Source organism: Mirounga angustirostris, unplaced genomic scaffold, assembly GCF_029215605.1.
Source record: "Mirounga angustirostris isolate CCGP_5_RB_7025 unplaced genomic scaffold, mMirAng1.0.hap1 SCAF_8, whole genome shotgun sequence".
Taxonomy (NCBI): Eukaryota; Metazoa; Chordata; class Mammalia; order Carnivora; family Phocidae; genus Mirounga; species Mirounga angustirostris.
In genome coordinates this window covers 3,000,284-3,011,898 of record NW_026991716.1, presented here as the reverse complement: position 1 = coordinate 3,011,898, position 11,615 = coordinate 3,000,284, and the positions used below count along the sequence as shown (strand labels likewise).

Sequence of the window (11,615 nt, the reverse complement as noted above, 5' to 3'; positions counted from 1 at the left end):
ATCCTCCCGTAGAGTCGTCCGTGCGGCGTGTGCTTGCAACCCCCGCAGCCACTACGCGGGGCACCCACGCGCACGCCTTTCGCAGAGAAGCCTCCGTTGTCCTTCCCAGCTCCCGGACAACCCCCGAAGTCTCTAGTTACTACTCGCCGTTGTCCGTAGGAGACGCTGGAAATAAACTCTGAAGCTAATCGTAGCTCTGTTGCTAAGGTTCCCTGTGTCTTACCGAGAGATCGATGTCTGGTTCCCTAAGGAAGGCTCGCTGGGATGCAGCCCTACGGGGGGGACTCAGTATAACGTTCCGCGTTTCAAAGCCAAAGCAGGTCCAACCTCGCTGAAGGCTGCGCTGAACGTTGGTAAATGCGTGTGTCCCAAAGTGATGAGAACCGTGCTCTGCTGTGAGCCTCACGTTGGTGCTTTGAGCGTGTGCTTAGTTAGGCACAGCTCAGGGCCCGCGCGGTTTCCGCCGCCGCGTTCTATGCTGCAGCCGTCCGCAGAGCCTAGAGCCAAGCTCTGGGGACAGCCAGCGGCCTGGGCGGCCCTAGGACCTGGGGCAGGCGGGACTCGGGTTTTCTTTTCAAATGTACAAGAAAGTCTAAGTTACAGAGCACTGGAGTTTAAAAGGGATAATCCATGTAAAAAAGTCTTTACTATCTGCAAATAAACACTCACTCAACATTATGCTCTCAGCTCCTCCCCTCCGTAGTCACCCCTCTAAACTGCTGAGCCTAACGGAGCATCCTAGTTTGCACAACTTTCTTTCGAGAACTCCTTGAAATAATAAACACTCCTCATTGAGGAGTTCCAGTTGAATTGCCGAGATCTGGCCTCTCCTCCAGGGTCTCGTGAGGAGGACCTAGTTCATCAAAGCTGTTTTCTGAGTTTATGGTGCATGGGGACAAATTCCTGACTGGGGCTCTTCCCTTGGAAACCGTGACAGGATGCAGGGCATCTAGGAACTTGTATAGAACAAAAATTCCATCTCTACTATCCCGCAACTGAACCCTAGCATTTCCTGCGTTTATGAATACAGGCAGCAACCAGGGTGATGGGCGGGTCCTGGGCTTGTGCATATCCCGGGCGGCTTAGGCGCTCAGTGTTTCCAATACCATTTAGACACGTCATTCCTACTACACTGTGGTAATTCTTGCTCACTAGGGCAATCTTTGACTTTAACGGATTAATAAAGAAACACATCTGTTAATACATCAACGGTTTGGGGTTTTGATAAATTTGATAATGGTTTTGTAATATAATTCTTTTCCTGTGTGACCCTATGTATATTATCTTAAGCACTTAAAAGCATTGTTCTGGGAAGGGGCCCATAAGCATATGCGAAGAAGTCCATGACCGGAAATGATCAAGAACCCTTCTTTGGGATCTTCAGATCCTTGAAAGACCCTGGGTTTTGAAAATGCACAGAGAGGGAAGACTGTCAGAACTGCACAGATCACACATCCTAGCCCCAGAAGATGGAGAACTGCCTCCAATCCCCCACTTCGGATGACATCTCCCTGCTTCTGGAGTCTCAGTCCAACATGGCTAGTTTTGGTGAGGGGGCATATCAGGAAATAGTTCCAGTCTGGTCTATCATTTAACACAGAGCCAGACTCCCCTAGCAACTCAGCTGACTGAAGAGCAACAAATTAGGATAGCTCAAAGGATAGGCCTCATACAACATCTGCCTAAAGGAGTTTATGACCCTGGAAGGGATGGATCAGAAAAAACAATCCTGGAAGGTGTTATCTGTGTGATAGACTTTGTTCATGGCGACCCGATTCAATTTCTGCCATGCATGCACATGTATCTCCTGGACTGTATGGATGACTGGTTGATGAGATCCCTCACGTGCCCCTCTTTCATGGAGCCAGGTGATGCTGCCCTGCTTTTGTCCTAGGAGACTAATTGAGCCCAAGTCTCTGGTTTGACCTCAAGTGAACCATCATTTTTGGTGGTTTTGATCTGTTGTCACAGGGCGCAAAGAACCAGGGATTAGGAATTAAGATCATGCACAAAAGTTTCCTAAAAATTTCTGAATGGCTGCAGATGTTGAAGGAAAAAAATACGTGATATTTTAGAAACTGAGGGGGGAAAGTAGGGTGGTATTTTTATGTAAAGTTTGACCCAGTGTTTAAAATTATAATTGTATTTAGATGCTGTTATGCTCCAGTGCATAGGAATTGTGTAAAGTGTTACAGAAGCTGTGTATGTTTAAATTGTGTGTGTTGAAGATAAGGAAAAAGATAGTGGTTGTTTTCCTGAATGGACTAACTCTCTTTTCCCCCCACCCCAATTTTTTTCTGAAGTTGCTGGCATCTGGATCAAGGTTTTATTAAAAGCTACATTTTATAACACTGGCACCAAAAAAAGTAGTTTTAAGCTTGTTGGCACAGTTCTTTTTTTCCATTGAAAATGGATATTATTGCCTTAGGTCTTTTTAAATAGTGTATTATTATCGTTGGGGCTGGCTCTGTGCTTGAAAACTAGTTTATGTATAACCCGTTACAAGTGGTCTATCTGGTTGCTGTTAGGAAATACAGAATTCAAAGTGATCTAGCTTGTAAGCAAACTGAGATGCACCATCCTTTTTCTATAAAAACTGAGTTAGGGGCGCCTGGGTGGCTTAGTTGGTTAAGCGACTGCCTTCAGCTCAGGTCATGATCCTGGAGTCCCAGGATCGAGTCCCACATCGGGCTCCCTGCTCGGCGGGGAGTCTGCTTCTCCCTCTGATCCTCTCTCTCTCTGTCTCATTCTCTCTCTCAAATAAATAAATAAAATCTTTAAAAATAAATAAATAAATAAAATAAAAACTGAGTTAATGTCAAGAGCCCACTCTAGTAAAGTGGGGTTTACTATTACCCTTTCCTATGTGTTTTACCTGATTATTTTGGTTGTTAATATGGTAATAATTAAAAGTCAAGGTCAATTTTACAAGCCATACGAGACTCATAATCATAGGAAACAAACAGGGTTCCTGGAAGGGAGAGGGTAAGGGGATAGGGTAATTGGGTAATGGACATTGGGGAGGGTATGTGTTGTAATGAGCACTGGGTACTATATAAGACTGATGAATCACAGACCTGTACCCCTGAAACAAATAATACATTGTATGTTAGTTAATTGAATTTAAATTAAAAAAAAAAAGGTAAATACAAAAAAAAAAATCCTAAAAAAAAAAAGAAAGAAAATGTGTCTACATTCACTAGATAGTCCATTGTGTATCTTATTATGTCTGATTTATTTTGGTTTCTTACCACATCTTTCTAAACCATAATGTTGTTTATAAATATTGATATTATTTGTTTATACGAAATTGTATGCCTTTATGTAAATGGTTTCTTTTTTTTCAATTACAATATGCTAATCAAATTTTATAATTATATAAGTTTAACTGAGCTGTATTTTTGTTTGGTTTGCATTATTTTCCTGTTATTAAAATAAGCCATATCACTTAAAAAAAAAGTCAAGGTAAATTTTAAATGTTAAGATTTCTGATTTATTGAGCTTGAATTATGCCACCATGCTTATGTAAAATGAAAGTGGCACTATGGTGAAACAGAAAAGTTGCTCAGTTGTAACAGTTTTGATTCATTCTTTCTTGAGACCTCCTTCCCTTATAGTCTGGGACCATAGCAAAAGGATACTGACTGCATCTCTTATTATTGTAGCGCTGAGGTTACTGAAGTTATATATAAGACACATCTCAATCTCTGTTTCCTGGAAGGAAAGTCCTGCTGGCTGACTGACTAGTCTAAGCAGGGAGAATTAAAATAAACATATTTCATGTTTCTCCCACAAATGCAGAATCTGTATAACCACATGACCATAGTTGTGATCTCAAAGAGGGAATTTCTCCCTTATTTTTTTCTGGCAGTTAATGTAAGAGCACTTTGAATCTCTAAGCTTCTGAAGTGTTAGAGGCAGAGACGGTTTAGTACAGATGTAGTTTGTAATGTTTTATCCATTTAGCACGTGTTTATTTTTCCTTATGTACTCAAAGGTGACTTAATTGTTCAGCTCAGTGATATTACAGCTAAGAATCATTCATTAACAAAAGGAGAAGCAATGTCAACCTAACAAATCAGAGCTGTTTATTTTATATTGAGTTGAATATTTGACTCTAACACTTTTCTATGTACAAAACACGAGTATCTTAAGGGTTCCCCCTAATTGCATTGGAGGGGAATTCAATATGTCATAAATACTTAAAGATTTGACACTAGACTATAGTATCCATATGTTGGTTAATTTTCTTATGAGCCCCATGATGACTTAAAGATGAATTTGAGAAAAAAATGAGGATTAACAGGTTCTGGTAAAATGTTACATGTATCTTGCTTAAGTTTTTGGTCATTAATTTATATCCACCCAATTACATAAAGCAAATTTGGAGGGGGGGTAGAAAAAAATGTGCAGAGAGGAGCATTGGGAAATGCCATGAATGTTAGTATGAAAACCCTATGTTAGGGCACTTGGGTGGCTCAGATGGTTAAGCATCTGCCTTCGGCTCAGGTCATGATCCCAGGGTCCTGGGATCGAGCCCCACGTTGGGCTCCCTGCTAGGCGGGGAGTCTGCTTCTCCCTCTGCCTCTCTCTCTCTCCCTCTGACTCTCATGAATAAATAAATAAAACATTAAAAAAAAACACTGTTAAAAAAAAACCCTATGTTAGTAACAATAATTTAATGCGGGAGTTGAAGGGTAAATGGCAATGATTTTCTCCACTTAGCAACAGCAAAGCTTATTTTCTCTCCCTCTTAACACTTTATCTTGAAGAAATAGTGTGTCTGAGTTTTCACATTTACCTTCGGAACAGAGAAACTTTTCTAGGGATTAAGCCCCGTCTCCTATTTTTACAATGTAGAGATATTTCCTAGGTTGAGGAGATATAACCTGTACATAATATGTTATAGCCCAAATAATCTCTAGATGAGTGGGACCACTGGGTGGTTCAGTCGGTTAAGCATCTGCCTTAGGCTCATGATCTCAGGGTCCCTGCATCAAGCCCCAAGTCAAGCTCCTTGCTCAGCAGGGAGTCTGCTTCTCCCTATCACTCTGCCTCTTCCCCTCCCCACTCATGTTCTCTCCCTCTCCCTATCTCAAGTAAATAAAGAAAATCTTAAGAACAATTTTTTTAAAAAGTAATTTCTAAATGTGTAAAAAGGTTCCTTTGGAATTAGCGTAGTGGTCTCTCACAAGCTACACCAGTAATTGTCACCAGGTGTAGCCCCGGACTATCTGAGTTAAGAGAAGTGACGGACCCATTTTGCTCTACAATATGAGACCTGTGACATTTTTTTCTCCTAACTGTAGTCAATCCTGTGCTGAGTGACCAGGATGTAAATCTGTTAATGTTTACTCAGTAATATATGGTTTTTTTCTCTCTCCTCTATATTGCTACAGAAAGATCATTTTGTTGACAGAGTTCTTTTACTTCTCCACATGTGAAGGGGACCAAAACCCCGTAAGTTTCACCTTCGTTTACCATTTCTAATAGGACTTTGGTCACTGAAACACGCATCCTCTGTATATATTGATGTGAGGATCAAGACTCTCTAAGGAGAGACATAGTTGGACTACTCAGAGCTCCCTGGTAGTCATTGGAGCTGTCTACTTATTTCACAGTTGCTCTGGACCTTCAATAGACTAAAAGGCCCCAAACAACTAAAATATGTCTCTATTAATAAAAAAGAATGGGGTTTCGGTATGTAGAATTGACAACGATGTCAAGGTGAATGATATATTTTGATTGGAAACAACACAGTGAGGTTGGTTATGTACAGATTATCAGGAGAGTGTAGTCCAGTGTATGGAGGTACAAGAGCAAATATCCAGAAGCGCCCAGAAATACAAGTTTGACAGTTAAGCAGGAGGACAGACCTGAAGGGAGACGCTTGGAAGTTAACCACATCAAGGTAACTCATGAGCCCATGAAGGTGATTGGGGCAGTACCTTGGAGACTCCCTGCGTTGACGCGGCCTAGAGACAGCTCTTCTTTCTTGGTACTGCATCTCTCTTTTATCTCCCCCATCATGGTTGTAATTCTGGCTCTTCTCTTTCTTGTATGGACTGACTACTGTCCCAGCCTTCCACGGCTCAGCCTCTCTGTAATTCATACTCCTCATCGCTATCAATGAATAATCTTCAAGTGAGCTTCAGAACCAACTAGACTGAATCAAAACCACTTTAGGATTAGGAATGCATAAACTCCGTAACAAGTGAACACACAAAGTAAGAATGATTTATACTGAGCTGATTGCTCATCTCATCTTTCCCATTTGAATCATGTTAATATGTAGCCTATAGTGACACTAATTTTCATGTTTCACTTGGATGTGCTGAAGGAAGTAATCAGTCATTTCTTGATTTTGAGGGGATCAGAATCACCTCTTGGGCTTTGCTCTGTGTATTCCCAGCATTTCTTTCTTTCACCATCTGAGGAGAACACAGATTACTACATGTTTCAAAATTAAGATACTACATTAAAGAGAAAGAATTTGAAGTGATGAAAATAAAAATTAAATGACTTTCTACCAAAAATGTATTCCCTATTCAACATTAAGAATAAGTTAATATATGGGGCGCCTGGGAGGCTCAGTCATTAAGCGACTGCCTTCAGCTCAGGTCATGCTCCCAGGGTCCTGGGATTGAGCCCCGCATCGGGCTCTCTGCTCAGCAGAAAGCCTGCTTCTCCCTTTCCCACTCCCCCTGCTTGTGTTACGTCTCTCACTGTGTCTCTATCTGTCAAATAAATAAAATCTTTTAAAAAAATAAGTTAATATGTGTTTCTTACAAGTTTATCTCCTTGCATAAATAAGAAATGTAGTAGCAAATATAAAACATGCTTTTCAAAAACTGCCCTTCTCTCAAGTGAATTCTGTAAGTATGTGGGCGTGTGAGGATTTGTGTGTTGCATGTGTATATTCCTTCATTCTGTTATTTTAATAGTTTGCCAAAGTTTATCTTCCCCAGGCATGGCAGATTTCTGCACCCCAAAGCTTATGAATATTTTAATTACTGACCCCCATTTAAATCAATGTAAATAAAAGGTTTTTTAAACAAATAAAGGGGTCCAACTCCCTTTTATAGCCCTTCTGGATCTCCTCTGTCACCATCTATGTTTACAGGACCAACAACCATGTCAGCAGGATCATACATTGCTGCATTCCCCATTCTCCTAGACAAATCTTGAATGCCTGAAACTCCCAAATTAACACTCCAAATTGGACAAGAAGCAATGATAAAGCTTTTTCAAAGTAATGACTGTTTTTGTCAGAATTAACTGTTATTCCAAGCTTCATTTACTATCGTTCTTGTAGAAAAATGGAGAAAGAGCCTGTGTTATTTCTCTTCATATGAAACAGATTTTCTGGGTACATCTCCAAGAGAACTAAGCAGTTGTTGAATGTATGAGAAGCCAAGAATGTGTAGAATATCACTAGAGAGCAAGCGACGGAAAGCACAGAGGGAAGAATTTATATTTTAAACGAAAATCAAGAAGTTGTCTCTCTGACCTGCGAATCTCTCAGAGTGTCGGGGGCTTTTGAAAAAAGCTGCGACTAACGTGATAAAAACTGGAAGAAGAAAACATGAAGATCTCAAAGCCTGAGGTGTCCCGCTTCGCTACAGAATATAATCGGTGTGATTCCTCCACAGGAAATTTTATTTTTCTTGCTTTCCTCGGTTGTAACAAACACAGTTCCGGGACAGAGCTGCGACTAGGTTGCAGTCGAGCTGGAGGACTGAGCTGGGAACCAATCAGCGCGCAGCGTGCTTGTTGTATATATGCACACACGCACGCCCGGGCCGGCAGCTCAGCTCGGAGACTTTATTATCCTTCTTCTTTCCTGCTTTCCCGCCAGGAATCCAAACGCACAATGTCTGAGACCGCACCTGCCGTGCCTCCTGCCCCTTCTCCCGCGGAGAAAACGCAGCTCAAGAAGAAGGCCCGCAAGTCGGCAGGTGCCGCCAAGCGCAAGGCGTCCGGGCCCCCGGTGTCCGAGCTCATCACCAAGGCCGTCGCCGCCTCCAAGGAGCGCAGCGGCGTGTCCCTGGCCGCGCTCAAGAAGGCGCTCGCGGCCGCCGGCTACGACGTGGAGAAGAACAACAGCCGCATCAAGCTGGGCCTCAAGAGCCTGGTGAGCAAGGGCACCCTGGTGCAGACCAAGGGCACCGGCGCCTCGGGCTCCTTCAAGCTCAACAAGAAGGCGGCCTCCGGGGAAGCCAAGGCCAACCCCACGAAGGTGGCGAAGGCCAAGGTGACGGGCGCTTCCAAGAAACCTAAAAAGGTCACGGCAGCTGTTAAAAAAGCTGTTAAGACTCCGAAAAAGGCCAAAAAGCCGGCTGTGGCCAAGAAGTCGTCCAAGAGCCCCAAGAAGCCCAAGGTTGTGAAGCCTAAGAAAGTAGCCAAGAGCCCTGCCAAAGCCAAGGCTGTGAAGCCCAAGGCGGCCAAGGCGAAGGTGACCAAGCCAAAGACGGCCGCCAGGAGTCCAGCCAAGGCCAAAGCCCCGAAGCCCAAGGCAGCCAAGCCTAAAGCGGCCAAGCCCAAGAAGGTGGCCGCCAAGAAGTAAGAATTTAGTTGAGAAAACTTTAATGGCTCTTTTCAGAGCCACACAATTAACCTTATGAAAGAACTTGGTAGGACTTGGTTTTTCCAGTATGTTTCACAATTTAAAAAACCTAAAACAAGTACACAGCAATCTTTCATAGAAAGGGTCGTTGGCTCTGAAAAGAGCCTTTGAGCATAAGGTTCAAAGGCTCTGGTCACTGGCTTAAAAGAATTTACGCCCTCTCCCCGCGGATGCGGCGCGCCAGCTGGATGTCCTTGGGCATGATGGTGACGCGCTTGGCGTGGATGGCGCACCGGTTGGTGTCCTCGAAGAGCCCCACCAGGTAGGCCTCGCAGGCTGAGCTCTGGAAGCGCAGGTCGGTCTTGAAGTCCTGCGGGCCGCCTCGGTGACCAGCTGCTTGCGCGGGGCCTTGCCGCCCGTCGACTTGCCCAGGGCCAGCTATTTGCGTGCGGCCCGGTCGACTTGCGGCCGTCGTGCAAGCCATCCCAAAATTAACCAAAACAGGTAGCTGAGGGAAAAATGAAACCCTACCACACTCCACACTATTGTATATGAAGAGAGTCCCATTCTGATTGGACAGACATTCGCTTCCTAGGGCTCCAACTGAAGATATTGGTAGTGACCTTTCACTCCCTGAATCACAGGAACTCCAGTACATTTGGAACAAAAATTAATGTCTTCCATGAAAAAAAAATTAACATCTTCCTCCAGTCCACTAGTTTAACTGCTGGTGTTTTCAACTTTCTCTCCTCTACCTTATTTACAGTGATCTATCTCTTGTCTACCTCATCTGTTTCTTTACAATGTTCTTTGGCTTTTGAAAGCAGAACTTAATACCAATTGTTGGAATGATATACCTTGTGGGCTCAATAAAAATGTAAGGTTTGGCCCCTGAAACTGGCTTTCTGTAGATCTTTTTTGAAAAGACACCCTCTACATGTGATTGGCCAAGTACTTTTTTACCCTGGTTGGAGTGTAGGAAGAATAATTTCAGGTCTATTTCTTGATGTCTCTATTCAAAGTTGGATTTTTTATTATATTTTTATAATATAATATAATATAATATAATATAATATAATATAATATAATATAATATAATATTTTTATACAATTCCTAAATGGACCATAACCCCTGAGTTAATTTCACACTCATTACTATAATTTCATTAAACACATACTTACTCTACACTAACCGAAGTTTGTGTAAAAAGGTGTTAAAAGATACCCAGAGTTGTAAATGTACAAAAAGATCACTGAGTATCTTTTTAAAGTCATACTGAACCCTGAGTTAGGAAGTTCTGTATAAAGGACAACAAATTCCAGAGCATATAGTTTTGTATTCCAGTTTCTAACTGATTAGGCACAGGCCAGTAAAGTTGGATATTGGTTTATTTTTTTAAAGTATGATTTGCAGATGATTTTGTCCACTAAGGTGGAAAACTGCCTTCAATAGGATACATTAATAAAGGTATAGTTTTATTGATCTGTAGATCACTAGATTTGGATCTAAACTTTCAACAGAAACCAAGCATTACCCTTCCCACAATCTTACAGATGGTTTACAATACTGAGGGACTCTGGTATTGATATACTTTACCATGGGACTCAACTTCTCCATACCGTTGTAATCTACAGATGGCAAGTCTTATTTTTATGGTAACTCTAAACTGAATGATTAGTTTCACCTTCCTGAGGATTTGAAGTACTGACATGTATTTATGGATTGATGAACTACCCTGCAGGGCATTTTCAATTAGCTACAATTAATAAAGAAAATGTAAGCCCTTTCAATGAGTACGGGGGTGGCTCTGAAAAGAGCCTTTGGTTAAAATGGACCCCTCAATGAATTAAGATTGTATTTTTCCACCTTACTTGCCCTTGGCCTTGTGGTGGCTCTCGGTCTTCTTGGGCAGCAGCACGGCCTGGATGTTGGGCAGGACGCCGCCCTGCGCGATGGTGACGCGGCCCAGCAGCTTGTTGAGCTCCTCGTCGTTGCGGATGGCCAGCTGCAGGTGGCGCGGGATGATGCGCGTCTTCTTGTTGTCGCGCGCCGCGTTGCCCGCCAGCTCCAGGATCTCGGCCGTCAGGTACTCGAGCACGGCCGCCAGGTAGACGGGCGCGCCGGCGCCCACCCGCTCGGCGTAGTTGCCCTTGCGGAGCAGGCGGTGCACGCGGCCCACCGGGAACTGCAGGCCGGCCCGGGATGACCTAGTCTTGGCCTTGGCGCGCGCCTTGCCGCCTTGCTTGCCGCGCCCGGACATCTTAATACTAACCAGGATGCTCCGTAACGGAAAAAGAAATGGGAGTACTAATCCTTTCAGCAAATGAGAAGCAATTATACTTACAAGCCGAATTGTAAATTACGCGGTTTGATTGGCTAAAACAATTTTTAAGTTTGCAACCAATTACAAAACAGAATTAAACACACGTAATATCCATACTATGTTGCAGTTCGCGTTTATTTATTCAATCAAAGTCTAGCTCTTTTAGCACTTCATTCGTATAGGAGCCATTAAATATTATGAGGGTTGTAACCAGGGCACATATTTCTTATCCCAGAATCATAGTTTTTGTTCATCATGCCAGAGTCACGGAAGTCTGGTCCTATCCCCGAAGAAGGGCTCGAAGAAGGCGGTGACCAAGGCGCAGAAGAAGGACGGCAAGAAGCGCAAGCGCAGCCGCAAGGAGAGCTACTCGGTGTACGTGTACAAGGTGCTGAAGCAGGTGCACCCCGACACGGGCATCTCGTCCAAGGCCATGGGCATCATGAACTCGTTCGTCAACGACATCTTCGAGCGCATCGCGGGCGAGGCGTCCCGCCTGGCGCATTACAACAAGCGCTCGACCATCACGTCGCGGGAGATCCAGACGGCCGTGCGCCTGCAGCTGCCCTGGGAGCTGGAGCTCCAGATAATCCTGACAAAATGTCTTCAGATTTAACCCCAAGGACGCTTAAGAGCCAGCCAGTTTTTCAGCGTGAGTTGTAACGGCTTTGATAGTTAATGTAACTGCTGAAGAGGTTTTGCTTTACTTTGCTGAAAATGTTCGG

At 43.5% G+C, this 11,615-nt stretch overlaps 2 protein-coding genes and 1 pseudogene across 3 annotated transcripts; 2 read left to right on the top strand and 1 right to left on the bottom strand.

Moving 5' to 3' along the window:
* Nucleotides 1–505: 505 nt before the first annotated feature.
* LOC123841813 (RING finger protein 11-like) lies at nucleotides 506–1,906 on the top strand (annotated as a pseudogene).
* Nucleotides 1,907–7,462: 5,556 nt separating this feature from the next.
* On the top strand, nucleotides 7,463–11,412 carry LOC123842527 (histone H1.4-like). 2 transcript variants are annotated; one of them, XM_064598432.1, is made up of 3 exons: nucleotides 7,463–7,635; nucleotides 7,859–8,562; nucleotides 11,126–11,412. In XM_064598432.1, the coding sequence occupies exons 2-3, from the start codon at nucleotides 7,874–7,876 to the stop codon at nucleotides 11,202–11,204; spliced, it is 768 nt and encodes a 255-aa protein (XP_064454502.1). In that variant the 5' UTR covers nucleotides 7,463–7,635; nucleotides 7,859–7,873; the 3' UTR covers nucleotides 11,205–11,412. The 2 variants fall into 2 exon arrangements, with proteins under 2 accessions (XP_064454502.1, XP_064454501.1); XM_064598431.1 differs by having other exon boundaries at nucleotides 7,463–8,562.
* Nucleotides 10,420–10,851, bottom strand: LOC123842870 (histone H2A type 1-E). Its single transcript, XM_045872048.3, has one exon. It carries the CDS (start codon nucleotides 10,825–10,827, stop codon nucleotides 10,435–10,437), a length of 393 nt encoding a protein of 130 aa, XP_045728004.2. The 5' UTR covers nucleotides 10,828–10,851; the 3' UTR covers nucleotides 10,420–10,434.
* Nucleotides 11,413–11,615: the final 203 nt, after the last annotated feature.

Bases quoted from the DNA above. Each gene is read 5' to 3' on its own strand.
- LOC123842527 (XM_064598431.1), top strand. From the start codon at position 7,586: ATGAAGATCTCAAAGCCTGAGGTGTCCCGCTTCGCTACAGAATATAAT. The intron at 8,563-11,125 runs GTAAGAATTTAG...TTCTTATCCCAG, and splicing joins AAGAAGGTGGCCGCCAAGAA to AATCATAGTTTTTGTTCATC.
- LOC123842870 (XM_045872048.3), bottom strand. From the start codon at position 10,827: ATGTCCGGGCGCGGCAAGCAAGGCGGCAAGGCGCGCGCCAAGGCCAAG.